At 41.7% G+C, this 22,927-nt stretch overlaps 1 protein-coding gene across 14 annotated transcripts in view; it reads right to left on the reverse strand.

The window, feature by feature from the left end:
- MAP2K4 (mitogen-activated protein kinase kinase 4) overlaps window positions 1–22,927 on the reverse strand; it is a 78,652-nt gene that overhangs the window by 48,666 nt on the left and 7,059 nt on the right. For 8 of the 14 annotated variants that reach the window (XM_053288210.1, XM_053288215.1, XM_053288208.1 and 5 more), the window contains 2 exons: window positions 19,661–19,693; window positions 6,884–6,986 (listed from right to left, as the gene is read on the reverse strand). In XM_053288210.1, the coding sequence (XP_053144185.1) occupies window positions 6,884–6,986; window positions 19,661–19,693 (136 nt within the window). Of the gene's footprint in view, window positions 1–6,883; window positions 6,987–19,660; window positions 19,694–22,283; window positions 22,394–22,927 lie in introns of all 14 variants that reach the window. The other 6 variants (XM_053288217.1, XM_053288212.1, XM_053288218.1 and 3 more) reach the window with 2 other exon arrangements.

The raw sequence follows: 22,927 nt of genomic DNA on the forward strand, positions 1-22,927 counted from the left end.
GCTATTGCCTTTTTACCTAGGGTGGAGTACATTGCACTCTTTCCAAGAACAAATGGAAGAGCTAGGGGCTAGCTTTCACCATCCATTTCGCAGCTGCTAAAAGAACGCGTAAGAGCTTCTGGATCTGAATCTCTCACAAATATTTCCAGGTAAGAAATCCCTTACTTTAACTATCCCTTTTAAGGCGTGATCCAAGGGTAGGAAAAACTGAAAAGAGATCAAACACTTCTGCATAACTAGTAATCCAAAGGCAAGCTGCTCAAGAAAAGGGACACATCAGAATCCCTTAGAAGCAAGAGTTCTCTGCTAATCAAGCAGCACCTTAGATCTCTACTGTACTGCTTCTGTTCAATGCTTCTTCTTGGGGAAGAATTTCTCTCTCAAAAGACAATCCAGTCAGAGGCTCATCACAAGTAAGCAGAAGGAAAGTAGGTTTTTCTCTCATTCATATTGAAAAACTTAGCACAGGGTTAAAAAATCAAAATGGATAGAAAACCCAGTCCTGAAGGTGTCTTCCTGATGAATAAACCTAAGACCATTATGGTGAAACCGATGAAACATAAAGCCCTGGGCAGCTGCAAGAGCTCCAGCATAGTTCCTAAAGCAACATGTATTTGTAGTCTGCATCCTTCTGAAGACAGACATGACAGGGATGGTTATAAGATGGTGGAGACAAGCTCACCAATCATCAAATGTTGCCATGCTTCATCATTCTGGCAATCCCCTAGTCTCAAGACTATTGTGACATACAACACACTGCAGCAACTGTCATGGAGAGCCATCACCTCAGTATAGTAATTCCATCATTCTTATCAAGAACTTTAATGCAATCAGTTCTCTCTGCAGATATGTATTGGCAAAATACTGCCTGAACATAGTGGAATAGAAGATTTTACCTCATTCCTCTTGTCTCAATTATGATCTTCAGTTGACAAAAGAACTGATTGGGAAGGCTCTTTCTTGCATTGCCATTGAGGCACTCGCAGTTAGTTTAAAACCCCCCTCAAATGGGTGGGGATATGTGTGTCAGTTCTCTGTTGAGAGCTTTAGAATGTTCAGAGGTTGTTCTATGCAGGCACAGAACCATACGTGGGACGACACAAAGACCATAAAGAAGAAGTCACTCAAAAGCTTAAGGGGAAAATGATCAGTTTAGTACTTTGTCAATTTTAGAGACATGTAATCAAGAATAGGTATTCTGCAAGACTAATTTCATGTTCTACAGGGCATGGTTAATGATGTTAAAGTCTCCTTTGTTTTGATGTCTGGCATGCAAAACCCATGAACATCTAACCTAGGTAAGTTTGGTCCAACAGGCCAAAATAACACCTCTTTCAGCAAACCAAGCTCTAATTGCAGCAATGTACCCTACAGGTGAGACATCTATTCAACCTGGATGTTCTCAACAATACTGTAATACTGATGGTGTTTATGCAAGAAAAACTGTCATTGTGGTGACTTGCAAACACAAATTCCAAGCTTCCTGGATGGATCCTTTTCCCACCCCTCACTATTGTCAATTATGTTATATAAATAAAAATGATTAAACAAAAATAAATAAATACATACATTCTTCTGCACTTACCAAAAGAATGGAAATGTAAAAGATCTAAGAGGAAGCATGAACTGGTGGTGCTCAAGAATTAAACAGAAGTCTCTGATCAAACAGTAACGCTGGCCACCTTGAAATTAAGTTTGTTTTTTAAAAGTGCCTGTTTTGAAGAGATCTGGTCAACTGTTGATATATAATGAATACCAAGTCCCACAAGACTGCTTTAGCTGCTGCTAAGGCCTATCTTAATCCCAGTAAATAGCTCAGAGCCAATTAGTAAAAATCCCTACCTGGCCCCTTACTTTCAAGGAAGTCATGTATATTATTTCCTGATTCTCTAGTAGCCAGTGTGCAACACAGCTACTTGCTGCTGTCCTGGGAATGAGTTCCAGTTCCTAGTTGTGTCCTTATGCTGCAGAGAGGACCCTGACTCCTGATCCTTTGCAACTGGTTAAGAAAGCACTAAAAATAGGAACTATTCATCATTAGAATAGAATAAATATTGTAAGTAATATTTCTAGGCTCAAAATAAGTCATTGCTGCAGCTTCTAATACCCAAAACAGGGGTAATATAGGTTTGTTTTTCACATAAACACACATAATAGTTGTCTCAGTGCAGCCCTGCAGTACTGTATTCAGAACTTGTTGCGCAATTCTGTATATTTTATCTAAATTAAGCAATATACTCAAATATATGAAAAAGTGCATACTGACCTACCACCTTAATAAGCTTTCAGAATAATTGACAAGAAACCTATAGAAAAAGTCCTTCTGACCCTAATACCATCGCACCTGAAGAACAGATTGTCAATCTAGAGGGAGACAGAAGAGATGGAAGCACACGTAAAATAAAAACTGGTCTAACATAGGAGTTAAGTGAGCTCTGCCCTTTTGTGGAAGATGTGTCCATGTTAAGCCTCCATATGCAAAGACAGTTTTGTGAATTCCGTTTTGATCTGTTCACAGGACACAAATTGAGCTTATCTTACATTCCCTACCGCACAGCAGACAGAATAAGCTGACTTATTCCACATAACAACTGACTCGTGGAATATAACTCAAGCCCCTTTCCGAGCATCCATTGGCAAGCTCGTCAAAACGCACATCACTATTAAAATGTCAGATTAGAGTAACCATTAAACATAAATATGGCTTCTTAAAAATTGTCAAGTTGGAATTCTAGAACCAATTAAGATATATTACACATACATTATAGCATTTCAACCACAAAGACAACACATGAAACAACTTTTACAACACAAAAACCTCTTCTACCACTAGCCCAAGTTGCAGAAGAGAATTCAAATGGACAGACAGTACAGCCTGACTAAACTCTGTCCTGGAAATGGGGATACTGGCACAGTTTGAGACAAAACATTATGCTTAATTTACATATAGCTGCTGTACAAAATGGGCATCTTCATCTTCAACAAACCGATATGCAACTCCACAGAAAACATACAATGATCCTAAAACCAGGTCTAAATTAACAGCCCAGCAAGAAAACCTCTATAATTCCAAAGTATATGCATCCTTACTGAAAACACTTTTGACCTAAATTGTCTATCTGGTAAATTGTCTTTTTGTAATCTCCTCAATAGCTGCTTTTCTTTAGGGCAGCAAAATTTAGGAGAGACTAGAGCCCTATTCAGACATTACGCTGTAGGTGTGTTCAGGTGTCTGTACACAATACAAATATTTTTCTGTTCATGACTGTACAAGAGTTCATTTTAAAAGTGAACCTGGGTACAAGTCCCTTCAAATGAAGGGTACAGAAAGGGTATTGCTGTATGTGTGTTCAGTATAACATGTGAAAAACTATCCATGTGTAAGACATTTGACAATTAAAAAAAACCTGCCTGTTTAAGATCAGAGTTATCTCATTTTGGCACAAGTTCCACAATGCCAGGAAACTGGAACCTAAGGCTGATGCCTTAAATAGCCATGCCATGTGATCAATAATGATGTTGTACAGTGTTACAAATTGTACTCACTTACAGTTTGCCCTCCACGCACCTACACTTTCTCCTTGGTCTTTGAAGACCAAATCAAGATGAGGAGGATGGAGTACCTGGCACCAGCAAAGACGCCTCATGTTGTCCATGCGGGTGCATGGAGGATAACCACTTCTCAGAACCCAACCACCAAAAGGCATACTTTCTAGACTAGCCTGAAAGATTACATCAGTCATTTTCAGCAAATCTGAAAGAAATGTATGATACGCCTGTCTAAAAATTGATCCGGGTGCTTCACATGAGCACCTACACCCGTAGGGCTGTGCAAACAGCTGAGTAGGGCTGCTCGTGTGAACATCCCCCTTGTCTAGCAGACCATGCATGCCAAGTTTCAAGTTATTAGCTCGACAAACATCATATTTATCAGCAATAAATGTTGAGGCTTATAGTGGCAACTTTTCTTTTGCTACTTCCTTTAACTTCTGTGTCCTTTAATGCATACACTGTACACAGACTGTACGTGTGTTGAACGTAATGTGTGAATAAGGCTTAAAACTTGACATAAAGAACTTTAAAGGTGACTCATTCCTTTCCTCATGATCTCTTAACTGAAAAACCCATTGGTGCAGCCTGGCCAGGCCCTGATCAAAACCTGTCAACAAAGTAAAATAACCCTAATAGGCAATTAACTTTTCCGCAGAATGCACAGATCATTAACCACTTCCTTTTACATTATTTTCAAGAGCAGGAAGATCCAGCAAATTGTCTGACAATTTCAAAGTTTAGAAGAAAAACAATAGATCAAAGCTTCCAGATGGGAGTATCTAAAAGATAGAACCCTAACCTTCATAGGAAAAGTTCTCAATCTTCAGATTTACCCATCTAGATCAGGCTTTCCCAGTGTTGGGTCTCCAGATGTTATTGGACTTGAACTCCTATAATCTCCAGCCCCAAAGGCCTTTGGACGGAGATTATGGGAATTGAAGTCCATCAACTTCTGGGGACCCAAAGTTGAGAACCCCTGATCTAGATGAATGGAATCACAAACTACAATAAGCAGTCCCTCCGTAAGCAGTTGTATTTAGGCTGCACTTGTCTTTAAAACTAAGAACAACCAACTATCAAAAGAGAATACAAAGGATTAGAAAATGAAATTTAAACTAATAAAAATAATTACCTCAGTCACAGGACATATGACCTTCTATACAAGACATCAATGTAACCTAAATATCCAAATCAAGGAAATGTGCCATTAAAGCAATTTTAACCCATCCTAGCAACCAGCAAAAGGTCTCAGAAAGGATATGAGAATCCTCATTCAAAGGATTATAGTACTAATCTGTTAATAAAACAGGTCCTGAAAAGAAAAAGGGAAATCACAGATCTGAGGTACACGATAACTAAGGACTTTGCTGTTGAAACCTGTATTTCCCAAAAAGCAGGAATAAAAATCATGAAGAAGAAAAACACTGAAGGTACAGGCCCTCTCTCATTTCACAATAGCTGCATAACACAATGATTATACAGTAATACTAACAGATTTCCTCTCACAGACTGCAGAGTGGATATACTTTTGAAACGGAGACTGATTCTGTGTTCTCGACACAGAATGTAGGGTGTGAAAACTTGCTTGTCTTTTTCACTGGTTAGTGCATGACCTAGAACAAGTCCAAGCTCACAATACTCTTCGAAGCTTAATTATCACAGAAAAAAAACCTATCTTCCCCACTTGCTAAACCTACTTTATCACAATAGTCTTAAGCACAAAGTAATACTTTGTGGCTTGATGAATCTGAAATTAGGCGTGTTATGACTTAATGCAGGAAACTGAGAAAAGAGCTACTATCATCTAGAGAAATTCCAAATCTGAAAGTCACTGGATGAAAAACGACACTAGTAAAGAAAGCCATTAGAAGTGGATGAAGGGTTAATTACTAAGAATAAGTCTCTTACTAAGGGAAAAATCCATCAAAAGAGAAAAAGCCAAAGAAAGAAAGCTGTGATAAACCACTGCAGAGAGAAAGGAGTCGTGAGGCTAATGCGAGAAGACAGCTCATGTATTCTAGCATGGATAGCAGGTCCAGAGTCCTGAAAATTCATATGGTTGTTTATGAAGGGTGATATTATTGTATACCAGTACACACCAGGCTAAACCTGGCAATTCCTCTCTGAATGAGGACGTGAAACCTTATAAGAATGTCTGCTTAAAATCTCTGCATGTTCTAGCTTTTAGAACTAACTGCATAAATATCAGGAAAGCTTTCTTAAGTCCAAAAATTACTTGGAAAAACAGGGAAGAACAAAGCTGCTATGTTCATGAGAAACAGAAGGATCTGAGCTAAATGAACAAGCATCAACATACACAGCAAAGCAAAGGCATACTGTACTGTACAACCCAAGGCAATGTAGTCCAAAGGAAGTACAGGCAGCCGAGGAAACAACAGGCACAAAGTTCTAAGGATCTTCATGGGCTAGATGTTTGAAATCTTAGAAGGTAATTTGAAGAACTGCTGATTTTATTATACTTGCAGGCTGCGAGGTCACCCATCAGTCCAGATTGGTGGATCTGAGGATACAAGGCTTATATTTCAAGAGGCATTCTACTGTTGGTTAAATATCCAACTGCTCTACATTCCATGTAACACTGAATCTGTACTTAAGGCAGTTCACAACAATTTTGCTGGGAAACTTACTGGCCGACAACCTAACTCTATGTGACTACTTCTAGTCACATGCATGCAGGACTAGCCCCTGAGCTTCCAAAGTGTGGGTGCTCTTGTGTAAACGTAAAGCTATTTTTGGTGTTTTTCCCTATGCTCCAGAAGTGCTCTTTTGCAGAGGAAACACGTCCCTGACCTTCAGGGATGTGTTTCCATTGTAACAGAGCACTCACAGAATGCTGGAGAGCACCAAAAGTAGTTGCGGTCTTGCACAAGACTGCCTGCACTTTGGAAGCATGAGGACTACTGCAGGGGTTAGCGCTGCATGCACACTGTTGACAGAAGGACGCATGCAGAGTTAGTCATGTTGTCATTTTGTGATTAGAACTTAACCAGGTTGAAAAGAAGCAAGCATTGATTAAAATAGTCAGTGAATTAGATTAATCATAAGTGATGACTTACCAGCTAATCAGAACTGCTTTTACCTACTGTTCAAGGCAGTAGTCTCATTTTAAGATAGTGAGTTTAAAAATTACTTTTTTCCTTCTAACTTACAAAAATACATATGAAACAGTTGTGTAAACAGAACATCCTATAACTCAGTCCAGACTACATTTTTTCTGAATGGCCTACAACATAAGCAAGACAAAGGAAACTGCTTTATCTGCATACTTCACAATGGTTCCAGCTAAGGGGACTTCTAGCTTTATACTCACATGTGTGGATTCTGAAAAGGGACTCCAGTAGGGTTCAGAGTAAATCGCGCTGTGGATTTGAATGGTGGGTTTGCAAAATTCAGCTTCAGTGCTCTGCGCTTACCTGAGAGATAAACAAACAAAACTCTTGTCGGCAAGAAAATATAGATTGCTATATAGAGAGTAAATGTAATAAACCAGTACCAAATAATAAAAACTTCCTTCCAACATATAAGAATATTTCAGAGACAGCAATGAACATACTTTTTAATGACAATGGTCACAACAGCAAAAAGGAAAGCAACTGCACAAAGACCGGTGGTTGTGATTGAGCATGTCTGCCTCTGAAAAACTGCTGTTTTGCACCATAGATTCCCCATATGGTCATTGTAAAGCGAGGGACAAGGTCAGTTCTATAACTTTTTGGGGTTAAAAGCCCAGCAGAGAGAGAAAGGGAGAGTCCATCTAGCTCCCACCCAGTGCTGCCTGGAATGAGAGACCAGGTGGGTGCTGGGGTTCCTTCTGCTGTTGCCTGCCTGCTTTTGCTTCCCCTGTGGGGCTGCAGCCTCAGGTTAACATCTGTGGGAAGTGTGGGCAGGATTGGGATCAGCCCCTGAGTGACTCAGCTGTTCCTCGGGTCACCTGCTCAGTTTTGGGCTTTAAAGGAAGGCTCCTTGTGTCAGCAGGCCCACCACCAGTGGGGTTGCCACTGAAGGGGCAACACCAAAGGGGGTTACCCCCTTGGGGGAGCCACCTTGGGGGAGAGCGAGGGCTAGAGGACATCCGTTTAATCAGTTTTCAAGCTGTTTTAGACTTGGGCTGAAATTGCTGTAATGTGTTTGGGCTCATCTGAAGATGAGGGGACAGGGGATGCCTTCGTTGACTGTGGGGCAGCCATCCTGCTGGTGGTGGGGTGTAATGGCTCAGACTTCAGAATCAGAAGAATCAGAGCAGGAGGACTTGCCTGCTAGTAAGCCACAGCAACAAGAATTGGCAGAGAAACCAGACTCTGGAGCTGAAAATTCTCAACAGCTGCTAGACTTGGTTTCTGATGAGGAAGAGCCTGGGATTTCCCCTGTACTGAGATGACATATCAAGAGACAGGCTCAGTGGGACTCACACGGGTGCAGGAGATCACAAGAAAGAAAGCCAAACTGCTGACTCAGGGAAGCCTGATTGGTTGCTGGTTCTGTGGAATCATATATATTCAACAGTCTCTCATGGCTGAGTTGCTGGTTGCAACTTTGCTGGCAGCTTATAGTGTGCTCTTGCATATTATCTGTGTTCCAGTTTATCTTGTCTGTACTTCCCTGCATTGTTCCCTTAATTCCTTGTTCTGTATCCTTTGCTTGTTTCATTCCTTGTTTTGTCTTTTCCTTCCACTTATTACTCAGTTATTGTTATGGGGGGGTACCTAGTTTAAGTTCAGGGGACTTTATTCATTTACTGTTTTATTTGCTAGCCTTTTATTTTCCTTCATCCAGTTTTGTTGCTGCTTTCTGTTTACTTTCATGGGGTTGTAAATCCTGTAGGGTTAGCCGGGCTCTCAGTTTACGACATGGGGAATAGAAGATGTAATGTTGGCAGGTTCCAGGGGAAGGGTAGTCAGAAATTTAATAGCGGTCTCCCCTTCCGGCTGTCCTGCTAGCTCTCTGACCTCAGGGAGCACTGCCAACAACCCACATAGCTTTTCCCTGCTCCTCTGTAATGCCAGGTCAGTCCAAAATAAATCTGAACTCATCCATGATTTGATCATGGATGAAGGGGCCGACCTGGTATGTATTACTGAGACTTGGTTGGGGGAGGCTAGTGGTCCAGTTTGGTCCCAGCTTCTCCCTCCAGTATATTCTGTAGAGGAACAGGTGAGGGGATGTGGGCAGGGAGGTGGGGTGGCTGTTGTCTATAAGGATAACATCTCCCTTACCAGGGTCCCTGTCAGGGTATTGGACCATATTGAATGTGTGTACTTGAGTTTGGGGACCAGGGATAGATTGAGACTTCTGTTGGTGTACCGATCGCCCTGCTGCCCAGCGGAATCCCTTACTGAGCTCACGGTCTTGGTTGCGGAACTCGCGTTGGAGTCTCCCAGACTCTGGGGGTTGGGGGACTTCAATGTTCATTTCGGGACCAATTTGTCCGGGGCAGCTCAGGAGTTCATAGCAGCCATGACAACTATGGGCCTATCCCAAATGGTCTCTGGACCGACACATATTGCAGGTCACATGCTTGATTTGGTATTTTACTCTGATCAGGGTGGTGTTCCGTGGGTGAGGACTCCTGTGATTTCCCCATTGTCATAGATGGACCACCATCTAGTTAAGGTAGGACTTACGACAACTTCCCACTCCCAGGGGCGAGGGGCCCATTAGAATGGTCCGCCCAAAGAGGTTATTGGATCCATTAAGATTCCAATAAGCCTTGGAGGGATTTAATGTTGGCTTTGCTGGTGATCCTGTTGATGCCCTGTTTGAGAACTGGAACAACTTGCTCACCAGGGCAGTAGACACGATTGCTCCCAAGTGTCCCCTCCAACCCGCTTCAAAATTGGCCCCTTGGTATACGGAAGATCTACGAGGGCTGAAACGGCAAGGTAGGCGACTGGAGTGCAAGTGGAGGAAGACTCTACTCTAATCTGACAGACTGCGACATAGAGCACATCTAAAGATCTATGCTCAGGCAATACGTGCGGCAAAGAGGCGGTTCTTTTCTGCCCGTATTGCCTCTGTGAGTTCACGTCCAGCAGAGTTGTTCAGGGATTAGTATCTGCCCCCCCCTCCCTTGAACCAGAATTTGGAGGCATCAGTTACCCGCTGTGATGTGTTTAAAGAGTCTTTCCCAGATAAAATCTCTCGGATTTGGGCCGACCTAGATGGAGACTCCACAATTAATATGATGTCTGAGCTGGAGGTGCCCGACTCCTCTTATGTGATTCGACTGGATCGGTTTCAGTTTGTGACTCCTGAGGATGTGGACAAGCTGCTTGGAGCGGTGAGGCCTACCACTTGTTCTCTTGACCCTTGTCCAACATGGCTTGTTCGATCTAGCAGGGAGGTTTTTGTAAACAGCCTGGTGGATATCATAAATGTTTCTCTGAGGGAGGGCAGGATGCCTCCTTGTCTTAAGGAGGCAACTATTAGACCTCTTCTAAAGAAGCCTGCATTAGATCCCTCAGAGTTGAGCAATTATAGGCCTGTTTCCAACCTCCCATGGCTGGGCAAGGTAATTGAGAGGGTGGTGGCCTCTCAGCTCCAGGCGGTCTTGGAGGAAACTGATTATCTAGACCCATTTCAAACTGGTTTTCGGGCTATGGGGTGGAGACTGCCTTGGTCGGCTTGATGGATGATCTCCAATTGGCAACTGACAGAGGAAGTGTGACTCTGTTGGTCCTTTGGGATCTCTCGGCAGCTTTCGATACTATTGACCATAGAATCCTTCTGGAACGTCTGAGGGTGTTGGGGGTGGGAGGCACTGTTTTACAGTGGCTCCGCTCCTACCTCTCGGATAGATTCCAGATGGTGTCGATTGGAGACTCTTGCTCTTCAAAATCTGAGCTTAAGTATGGTGTCCCTCAAGGCTCCGTACTTTCTCCAATGCTTTTTAACATTTACATGAAACCACTGGGAGAGATTATCAGGGGATTTGGAGCTGGGTGTTACCAGTATGCTGATGACACCCAGCTCTACTTCTCCATGTCAACTTCTTCAGGAGCTGGCATATCCTCCTAAATGCCTGCCTGGAAGCAGTAATGGGCTGGATGAGGGAGAATAAACTGAAGTTGAATCCAGATAAGACGGAGGGACATTGTGCGGGGTCAAAACTCTAGAGATGATTTTGATCTGCCTGTTCTAGCCAGGGTCACACTTCGCCAAAAGGAACAGGTTCGCAGTCTGGGAGTATTTCTGGATTCACACCTTACCCTGGTTTCTGAGGTTGAGGCGGTGGCCAGGGGTGCGTTCTATCAGCTCTGGCTGATACGCCAGCTGTGCCCATTTCTCGAGATCAATGACCTCAAAACTGTGGTACATCTGCTGGTAACCTCCAGACTTGACTTTTGTAATGCGCTCTACGTGGGGCTTCCTTTGTACGTAGTCCAGAAACTTCAGTTGGTTCAGAACGCGGCAGCCAGGTTGGTCTCTGGGTCATCTCAGAGAGACCATGTTACTCCTTTACTGATGGAGTTACACTGGCTGCCAATAGGTTTCTGGACAAAATACAAAGTGTTAGTTATAGCTTACAAAGCCCTAAACGGCTTAGGCCCTGGGTACCTAAGAGAGCGTCTTCTTCTTTATGAGCCCCACCGCCCATTGAGGTCATCTGAGGAGGTCTGTCTCCAGTTACCACCAACTCGCTTGGTGGCTACACAGAGATGGGCCTTCTCAGTCGCTGCCCCGAGATTGTGGAATGCGCTCCCTGCTGAGATACGATCCTCCCCATCTCTGGCAATTTTCAAAAAACACCTGAAAACCCTTCTCTTCACCCAAGCTTTCTCAGCTTCCTAAATTGTGGGGGTTTTAATTTCTGGTTTATTCTAAAATTCAAAGCCCGATTTCAGGGGTTTTAATCACTGTAATTGTTTAATTGTTTTAAAATGTTTTTAAATTGTTAACTGTTTTTTAATTTGTTTTAGCTCTTTACTGTTTTAGTGGTGTGTTTTAATTGTAAACCGACCTGAGCCATTTTGGAAGGGTGGTATACAAATCAAATCAAATAAATGAATAAATAAAATAACAGCAAAACAACCACAACAATCACCTCTTGAAAATTTTGCATTTTTCACTTATTTCTGGCTGACATCCAGAGCAGCAATCTGGGGGACGCAACTCCACACAGAGAGGCTGCTCTAAACTCAGCCATGTTATGCAGCAGCAAAGTGCACGGGCTGTGAGACCCTCGGGCACATATTTATGGAAGGAAACAAGCATTTGGGGGCAGGGGAGAGCAGTGAAAATTGCTCCCTCCTACCCACGGCACATTTTATTTTATTTGTTACATTTTTATACGACTTTCTGCCTTGACCAAGGCACCCCAAACAGTTTACCATGTTAAAAATAAACACACATATACTCTGCAGTTCCAGATGACGCTGGCTGAATTCAGGGCAGCCTCTCTGTGTGGGGATACAACTCAGCTGTGTCCCTGGCTGACATATCAACCCCCCCCGCCCCCCCCCCCCACACATTATTACTCTCGAGCAGCAAGTTGTAAAGTGCAAGGTATGCACATGGGTAATTAGAAGTGGCAGGATTACAGCCTTGGTTGTAGCTTGGAATTACCAGCAACTGACATAATCATGTGACAAAAACTGGCCAAGGTTTCTGACATAAGGGAAATCCATTATGTTGCTGCCTACTGAAGTGAGAATAATACTTCAACGAACAGAAAGAAGAAAACACGTTAGGAGAAATAAAATATAGAAATAACACTTAGCAAGCAAGAAAAGTTCTCTGAATCTAAGCAATGTGAGTAATGCGGTGGATGATGAAGAACTGGTTGGGGGAGACAGACTCGCTGTCATGTAGGCTAGAGGGCGGAGTTACTGCGAAAGTGTAGCAAAACTTGGAAGGTTCCCAAACTAGGCTTCTGCCCATGTGCGAAGCCCATTTGTATGAGGTACAGTGACTACGCAAAAGAACTGTGTTCTACCCAGGTTTGGGAGCTGTGTGCGCTCCTAGCCGCCCAGAGATGTAAGTTTAGGTGGGGTATAAATTTAATTAATTAAATAAATAAATAAATAAATGTTTGGTTGTGTGGAAGCAAGGTAGGAGGAAAACCTGGGTAGCTTTTCCTCTTACCTTGCTTCCACATAATCACTTCTACCCAGGTTTTCCTCTTACCTTGCTTCCACACAACCAAACATTCATTCATCCATTTATTTAAATTTATGCCCCACCCAAACTTACATCTCTGGGCAGGTAGGAGTACACACAGCTCCCAAACCTGGATAGAACACAGTTCACAGAAAATTGGAAGCATACACGGCTCCCAAACCCAGGCAGAAGACAGTTTTTGATTGTGTGAATGACCTCAATGTGTATGTCTGTGTACAGAGAGAAGTGTGTTCATGTGTTTAGGTTAACCTATCTACATGCTTCTACACATTTAAACGCTTAGAGAGCAAGTGTATATGTGCATTTTTGTAACTGTTAGTGGCTCTTTCCTTGTCTTACAAGCTACATAGTACACCCGAAAGTATTAATTGCATTAATGGGTGTGAATTTGCTATGCAGAAGGATATGGCTCCTTAAATCTCCATCTGTAGCATGTGAGTTAAAGCCATCATTACGTTAAGAATACTCACAATTTATTTATTTTTTACTTGTCAAGTATTCTGTAATGAAATGTACTAATGGCATGCCCTTCCTACAGCAACTCTATCCCAACAGCAACAATATTCATGTCAGTGATGCGGGAGCTCCGAATATGGCAAGACATCAAGGAGGCAAAGTGGGACAACCTGAACCACAGAGGTACAGACTTTCACTTAGCAAACACCAATGCAAAATGAAATGTTTTGTGCAGACAGAAAAAAGTAATGTGGTCTAATTTAACTCAATTTTAAACTTTTGTGTTAGAATTTCAATTCAAATTTAACCTGCCTCCACTTTTAAAAAAACTTTCTTTGTAGTACTAGGATGGGCTAACAGTGTATTTTTAACAGCTTATTAGTATTCCTGAGATTTTAGAGGAATGGTTGGCACCATAATCCTAAACATGGCTTTAAACTGGAAGTCAGAATTTATTTCCAAGTGAGCTTAGGATTGTAGCCTAAGACTCCCTTCTGGTTGTAGGGCACGTTCTTCGCATATTTCTGCCTAATAAGGTTGGCCTTAGTTTGCCCATCCGCACTCTCAAAAGACAACAGGGACGGTGCTTACATCACAATGCAAATTGCTTTATACTATTCTGTAGAGTTACTGCTAGCTGACATCACACATTTGCTTTCAGCTCCAGATGTAAACCAATAAAAAGACATCATTTACTTGCTGCATTAATCAACTATTAGATTTAGCTCTTCTAAACACTGCATCTCATATCAATGTACAACTTAATCAAGAAAATCCAAAAAATAACCAATTAATGTTCCAAATTAACCATCACAACATGGCATCCTTTTTTTTTTAAATGAAAGTTCCTTTTTAATTGCATTGCCTCTTTTACTATAGGCATACAGTATACTGTTATCACAGTAGCAGTTGACACAAACTTTTCATTTCCAAATGAAAGCTCTATCCTTCAGCATCAGAAGACTTATTCAGAAACACTTTCAGGGCCTGACCTATCTAAAACCCTTTTTGATGACTGGAATACAAGAAGTTAAAATCTGATTAAAAACACAGGCCCACATGCTGCACAGTATAACGTGGGCTTATAGAGAAGCACCAGTGGGGCTGGGTTTTTGTGCAAGAGTGCAAATACCTGAAATTGTGTGTCCGCACTCTGGAAGCACTAGTTAGACTGGAAAGATGCTTGACCGCCAGCAATGGGTTTCCAAAATAAATAGCACTTCTGGAGTATGAGTGCACAGCTTCAAATATTTGCGCTCTTGCACAGAGTGCGGCATATGTAACATGTGGGCCACTGACCAGCATCCTAACGAGAGCTGTGCATGTGGAGTCAAAAAAGGCACGTGCACAGCAATAGCATTCCAGCTTCTGAAGCACAGGGGCTCACATTGGGGGAGGGATTTTCACCAACCTTTCCTTTCCCCAGAGGCTCTCTGAAAAGCACAATATTATGTCCCTGAGGGCTGTGCGACCCTTGGGGACTTAATTCAGTGCAGCACAGGACACTTCATGGGGAAAGGGATCTCAACTAAAATCACACACACTCCATGCATGAGCCCTGAGCTTCAGAAGTGGGGATGCTATCACCGTGCATATGCCTTTTTTAATGCACATATGCAGCTTCAGTTAGGATATCGGCCACTGTTCCTGATGAAGCCAGTAACAGCAAAATTATCACTAAAACAAACAAAAATACCAATTCCTAAAATTTACCACATATTGTTTTAATACCCTAATCTGTAACTACAGATTTAAATGGGATAAATGACTTGCTGAACTCAGTTCACAGAGCCTGTGTACACACACTGAGGCTGTTCTCACCAGCAGGCAAGAGCAGCCTAAAGCAGCCAAATCTGCTCTTGGCTGCTCCTGAGAAGCAGCAGGAGGCTCACTATGTGCTAAGTATATGCAACAGCAAGGGCTTTGAGTAAGTAGATTGTACAATTTTAGGTTGAGGCACAGAGACCACTACTCCTACACAGAGTTTGATAGCCTTATCTGTCCTTCCAGAAACCATAGTAATATCCTTACAAATCTGACACTTAACACACTAATTTCATTATTAGAATTCTGCTCCAAGAGCAACTTTGGAGAAACAAAATAAAATGATCATGTTTCAAGAATAAAGCCTTGCTTTAGGGTGCTTCTTGGTATCATATTAATTACCATAAGTGCACCCAGTTCCAACACAGCATGGGGACTGTGTATTTCCATGCTGATCCCTGACACTTCCAATAGGAGACTAGGAGATTAGTGGGATTAGCAAAATGACAACAGTCCAGACAAGGGACTGAAGAGGGAATGCTGTGTGCAATCAGCCCAACTATACCTGTTTTTTTGTGGGCACAGCTTCCCACATTTATTTATTTATTTTGTGCATTTATATACCACCCTATACAAAAAGTCCACAGGCGGTTCACAATATTTATTTTTTATTATTTATTTAAAATATTTCTATACTGCCAAAAACTTGAGTCTCTTGTATCACCACAATATCCTGGGCAGTGTCTAATTCAGCTTTCAATTACACAATCAATAGTTTAGAAAGCTGACACATGTACATTCTGTTGCCTCGCCCCTTTGCCCCAGCAAGGCAACTGCTGCAGGTACCTCCAATTTTTTGTTGTCTTTAAAGTCAAATGAAACAGAAGCACTGGGTCGGGGGGGGGGTGGTAATAGAGAGACAAGAATGAGGCAGTATAGACCTAAGCAGAAGTAATCAATGATCTGCGGAGATACCAGGAAAGTGTCATTCTGCTTATACTTAGCCAAACACATTGGTTTTTGCACCACCCTATTTATAAAACCAGAAAGCCAACCATTCCTGTTACGACCCAGCAGTTTTTACTATTCCTCTGGGCAGACCAATAGAAGATGTATGTAATTTTGCTATTTAAAAAAAAATAAGAATAAAACACATGCACACACAGAAAACACTTTGCCACTCATGAGAAACAAGGACCTTCTTTAGCCAAAGCAAGGAGAGGTTTTGCTAAGAGAATCTCAGTTTTCATATAGCTGAAAAGGCTATTCTAGCTGCCCTAGTTATGGATAAAAGTTTGGACACTTGTCAGCAGTGTGACCTAAAGAATCTTGCTCTTAATTCAGCCAGAGTGTTCCTGAGCAGAGTGCATGTATTGCATAGAAGGAGGTAGATGTTATTTTCACTGCTCTCCCGTTAGTGCTCTTAACCTTCCAGAAACATGCCCCTGAAGGCTGTGCAATCTTCAAGGACATATTTTTGAAAAGCAAAGAAAATTTATAGGGGCAAGAGAGAGCAATGAAAATCACTACACACACACACACACACACACACTGCTACTGGGCAACACCTGTCTGACTTCAAAGCAGCCTCTCTGCAGGGGGAAGTAGTTCTGCTGTGTCACCCAGTGTCTGCTCTGAATGTCAGGTAGTGTGTTACAGCATTTATCTGAAACTAACTTCCACCCTTGAATTCAGATTTTGGGTTCTCTGAAGCAAGTAAAGGTAAAGTGTGCTGTCAAGTCGATTTCAACTCCTGGTGCCCACAGAGCCCTGTGGTATTCTTAGGTACTTGCTTCAGAATCACCTTAAGTGGGGCAGCGGGAAAATGGTTGACTAACAAGCAGAAGGTTGCCAGTTCAAATCCCTAAGAATAAGTCAAGATTGGTAGCAATATCCAAAACCACCAATCTTAGCTTATTCTAACCTAGAAAGAAAGTAGATGCTTGCACTGAGATGGGAAGGGAGAGTGCACTCCTCTGGGGCTGAGGGACATCATGTGAAGCTCAGCTTTAACCAAGTTTCTGCGCTACAACTGAACCTAGGTTTCTGCAAGCAAAATATATGCTGCCAAATCTTAATATTAAAACCTCTCTGTGTTAATAGCTACCTCCAAAAATCATAAATATTGTAGGTTGTAGAACAAAAGACTAAACCATACTTACATGGAATATTTATAAATATTCCATTTATATTAATTTAATTAACTTGCAAGAAAATGTATTTGTGATTGTGGGACTTGCCTCATTTTTTACCTGTTGTCAAAAGCGGTTATTTTGCTCTTTCTGCTCTGCTGGTTTTATAATTGCTATTTTTATTTATCATTTTATGTTTTTAAATATTATGTACACTGCCTTGAAGTCTATAAATACAAATAAAATAAACATTGTAAATTCTATACACAGAATCATAAAAGAGTTATGAGGTTCTAAAAATCATGACCGAGTGGCCACAGAATTCATGCAAATTTAATGAGCTTTCTTTATCATAAATAAAATATGCAAATCAGCCATGGCTCTCCTACCGATGGCTTTCATGACTGCCCAATTTATCCAAATACCACCTTTTTTTTTGCTAGAACTGCAATACTTTGAACAACTTCATTCATCTTTTAAGAAGCCATCTGCTAATCCCCCTCGTATAAACAGAACTCTCATCTGACAGAAGTGACATATTGTAGGAAGAACTATGAAGTCATGAGACAAAAGATTCCAGCAACAGGCAGAATACAAGAAGCCAAAAGAAAAGGAGGCTAAAGAAGGAATACTTGTTTTATGCAAGCATCTTGCTGGCAACAACCATAACTCAGATAGCATTTTTATGAACAAGGACTTCTACACCCATGGGTCTGCAAGAGGCACAACAATAATTCTGCATAGCAGATATGTTTTCCCTGTCATAGCACCAGAAGGCCCATAAACACCATGCAATTTCTCTCAGAAACCGGCTCTCTCTCACACAGTCTTTTTGGTTCAGTCGGGGCAATTTTTCCTTGTATATAGACAGAGGCACCAGGCTGAGCTTTCCAAAATCCAAGTGCCAGAGTTAGAATATAATAGAATACAAATATTTATATGCCGCTTTTCAACAGATGTTTCCAAAGTAGTTACACCACCATTTATTCTGCTGAAAATTTATCTCAAATTGATTGGAAAATATTATTTCCCACTGGAATCAGAGCACTAGAATAAGAGTGATAAACTAACTGTATTGTTTTCTGGTGGTGCTCTTGTAGACACAAACCAGCCTGTGTTGCATTATTTTTAATGTTGTTCCAAAGAAGCAGCCTTACTCCTTCAATTCTGAGTTGTATGCTTATAATCATTTTAAGACCACTAGGGATCATTTTTAACAGAATCCTGAGACATAAAATCTCTACACAAATTACTGAACATCAGCAGTAATCTTATAAGCATTTCATCACTTCTACATTAATATGCATGTTAATTAACTTCAAATAAAAACAAATAATATATGCAGTCAATTAAATGCAAGATGAATTTTAAAAAGCTATACAAGGTTTACTCAGTAGAGAGAAAAATTGCTAGCGATGCTATGTTTTGGTCTCCAACAAGGTTCCCACTAAAGCATGGCAGGCAATCATAAAGACATAACGAACACAGCAATTTAAAAAATGAAAGTCATACAATAATGAAAAAATTAATCATGCAGAGCTTCCATTAGTCATCCAAACTTGGGTTAACAATGACTGACAATATTCTGACTTTTAGAGACTTCAGTTTCACTGGTTGTAGTCAGTAATGTTTTCAAAAAGTTATCTCCATCACTCCATAGGTATACGCAAAGAAAGATAAGATAATCTAAAGGGAGAGCTCAGAAGAAGGGCCCATAGCTTCGCAGCAGAACAAATGTTTTGTATGCATAAGGTTCCATTCTGAATCGCCAGTTAAAGGAGACTGTCTACAGCAGGCCTAGGAAAGACCTCTTCTTGACATCTTGGAGAATGATTAACAGTCAGAGTGGACAGTGCTAAACTAATGTGCTGACAGTGGCTGATAAACAGAGGAAGGATGCACTAGTGCAGCAAGAGAGTAGCCCAACAGAGCTTCCCAACTAACTGCACTGGTACAGTGCAATTATCAACACCATCCCCTTCCCCAGGAATCCATCTGCGCCACCCAAAAATTTGTTCCTGAAGATTGCACAACCTTCAGGGACATATTTTTGGGTGGCACAGAGGGCTTCCAGGGGAAGGCATAAAACATTGTTGCTTCCCTGCTGCACTGATGTTCTTGTTAGTTGGGAAGTTTTGTTAAGCTGCTCTCTTGCTGCACTGGTACATTCTTGCCCTGTATGTCATCCAGTATGAGATAGTATAATTTGATACCTAGAGAGGAAACCCAGGTGCCCATTTAAACAATTGTTTCAGTACTAAACAAATATTTCCCCACTAAGCAACTAAAGTCAGATACCATCCAAAACCAGGTATCTCTATTCCAAAGAATTCTACTCCCCCACCACCACATAAGGCAAAAGTTTCCCCCTCATTAATTTAATAATAGGAACATCCACCTGTGAACCCTCTAGTTTATCATTTATTATATGACTGAGACATTAAAAGTACTATTTAGAGATCAATAGTATAAAACTTTGGAAACTAGGTGAAAAATGGAAGCTCTGTCCATATATTAATGCATGGCTGGTTAGTTAGATCAACAGTGGACACATTCCCAATACCAAGAATGATATAAATAAAATAAAATAGCAGAATACTATAAAACATGTAGCTTACTTTGTGCTTTTTCACAGAAGTTTATCTGAAAGCCTAAAGCAAAAAAGATAAGTTCTAGTTCATTTACTGGCAATTACAGATTCGCATAACCTTTAAAATCACATTTAATGTTCATTGTAAAAATCTGAAATAAAAGATTTTACATAGGCAGGATTTCTGCCTAAGTTACAAAGAAAGGAGTCCAATAATCTCAGTTTTCTTGTCATATATAGAGCCTTTTGGAAAAGTCTGAGGTGTACTGTCCAAAGAGATAGTAGAGGAACAGATTGTGTCCAGATCAGATCAAATACAGAGGTTAAGTATTAGTCTGTTGTTAACTTAAACAAAATGTTAAGAACAAATAGAGATTTTGCTAAGAAGGTTCTCATATGGTGTCTTCTGTGGCAGCAAGACACATAATTAAAGTTAGAGAAGTAGAAACTGGAAAATAACATACAACAGTACATGTTCTTCTAAAGTTCTGATTTGCACTTTAAAGGATGGGCAATACTGCCTCAATGTGACTGTGCAGGTGGTATTGTCATGACTAACACAGCTTTGTTATCCACACAATTAAGATTATATCTAACTACAGTTTTACATGGCAGTTATATATGAGCAGATGTTATTTCTCCTACTTATATAAATTATGCAAATAAAGCTATATTTGCATAATATATGCTGCTTCTGCTAGCTGTGGGATAATGCAGTCACAAAACACATAAAGCTCTGTTCAACTGCTCTTTTAATATAATATTGTAATATATTATGTTTGCCATTTACAGAAGCGAAACTGAGGTTATGGTAACTTGCAGAGGGCTACTGAGCAGCAGTGCGTAAAACTCTACTTCACCCCAAAGAGTCCAGTTCTAATACTCAGCCCAACAGACCACTGATTCATTGCCTGTACAAAGAATATGTCTACAGCAGATTCACTTCATAAATTCATATAATTGGGTCTGATTAAAATAGGAGCCTTGTAGGTCAACCCATGGGATCTTAGACTTCATCACTTCAACACTCTGTTTCCAACAGTGACCAGCCATATGTCATGGGCAGTACACAAGGCAAGCCATGTCCTGTTTGTCCCCAGTCATGAGAGAAACACTAAGATTGTTTACACAATGGTTGGGGCTGGGGAGAAGGCACGTAGGGATGTGCACGGAACTGGTGACTGCTGGACTGAAGGTGGGGGGTGGGGATCACTTTAAGGATTGGGAAGGGTACTCTTACCACTACTACCCCCGGCACTGCTCTCAAAAACGGTCCCACCAGGGCGGCAGCATACCTACTTGCCGCCCCGGTACGCGGCGGACCGGAAGTGGCTGCTGTGCATGCGCACGAACTGCGGCCACTTCTAGTCCGTGACATACTGGGACAGCAAGGAGGTGCGCTGCCACCCCAGTGGGACCGTTTTTGAGAACAGCGCCCACGGGGTAAATGCGGGGATGGGTGGGTAAGAACACCCTCCCCAGACCTTAAAGTTATTCCCCACGTTTGAACTGGCTGAACTGCCAGTCTTTCAAAACCGGTCTGGAGGCCTCCGAACCGGTTCCATGCACATCCCTAAGGGCAGGATACTACCTACCTTCTCCCATACAATCCGGAGCATGGTGAATGAGCAGCGGGGGGTGGGGGTAGCCCAGCTGCCAGATATCCCACAGTGCACTGAGCGAACAGTGCAGTGCACTGGATATCTCCCAGCTGCCAGGCAGCTCCTTCCTCTTGGTTCTATGGCATGGCTGCCTGCAGCCTGCTCGCCCACACAACCAAACAGTGAGTTAGGAAGCGCATGCGCATCCTCTTACCTCACTTTTAGCCAGGGTTTCAAACCCAGGCTACCTAGCAGAAGAGCACTGAGATCAGGAGCAATCCCAGCAGTTCTTACAACCAGTCCTACCCAGTCTAGCACTGCTCTACCCAGGCAGTGTTGGTCATGAGAACAACCTCACTGGCTAACATCCAGACTAAATTTACTAGAGGAAGTCCTATTGAAATTTAGTGGTCCTTAAAGTAACTCCTAAGTAATTTAGTCAGGATGGCAGTCTTTAATCATGGAGGCTCCGTTTAGCCTGTCACAGGTAATATCCAGGGATAGATGCATGCATTGCTATTTATTATACATATTCTGTACAAGATAAAGTAGCTGCCTCCTATGATATAAGTAGAGAACACTTTATGAAAGCACTGGCAACACACTGACAGCTCTATTTGTCTTAACTAGCCATTTTTCTACAACAGTTGGGAGAAAGAATCAGGCTGGGCTGTCCCCTACACCTGATCTATGTAGTCTCTCTCATACAGGAGAAATTTGGAGATTGGAGAGAAAAGCTGCCACTTACAAGGGCCAGCTCTCAAACCTTTCCTGGCACCTGACAAACACCCTTGAGAATAAAAGTTGCGAGCCGTTCTTTCCATCCTGTGCCACGGTGAAAGCTTCAGACTGCAAGAAATTTTGCTCCCATTTAAGTAGCTTTACATATAAAATGAACATGTGTGGCTCAGCAAATGGCAAGAGTGACACCCTTTGATATGTGACAGCAGAGGGGCATGGTATATGCTCTCTGCCCCCACTAACACTGCACTGTCATAGGCTGTGCAACCTCACACAGTGGGCTTCAGAAGGGAGATCAGCAGAAATCACCTGTTGGTGCAGCTTAGTGTAGATGCCAGCACTGTCGCACCAGCACAGTGCTAGTCCAGATGTCAGCCACTGATATCTTCAGGCCATACTGCTAACGTATTTGTTAATTCCTAAAAAGATACAGTAGTAGCAGCTAAAATATCCTCCTCCTCATGAAGCAATCTAGTCAACAGTATTTAGCTGCTGCTGACGTTTTGTTTTCTAATTATTAATTGCTGGTTCTGACTGGACGTCTATAACTAGCCCACTCAAGAAGTTCATGCAAATATTCAGTTGCAAGTTGAAAAGAAGAGATTGGAATCACATGCAAATTAAAAGGAAAGAATCTACTCTCTGGCATTTGACAGACGTTTGGGAGCACATTGTGCCCACTCACACAGCTTAACACTGGACATAGTTTGCTATCCAGTGCTAAAAAACTCCCTAAAGTTCAACCATCTTTTCTTGAGGAACAAAAAAGCATCACCAATGAACAAATCCAAAAGATATGGTTCCAAAAGAGGCCATCTAAATTTGAAAGGAGAGGAGGGGGTGGCGTAAGCAATTAAAAAAAAAAAAAGGCAGACAAATTGCCTGGAAGGCAAAGCAGGGGAAGGAACCAGGATGGTCTCAAAGTAAATTAGACCCTACTCTTTTAGAACATA

Source organism: Hemicordylus capensis, chromosome 2 (genome assembly GCF_027244095.1).
Source record: "Hemicordylus capensis ecotype Gifberg chromosome 2, rHemCap1.1.pri, whole genome shotgun sequence".
Lineage (NCBI taxonomy): Eukaryota > Metazoa > Chordata > Lepidosauria > Squamata > Cordylidae > Hemicordylus > Hemicordylus capensis.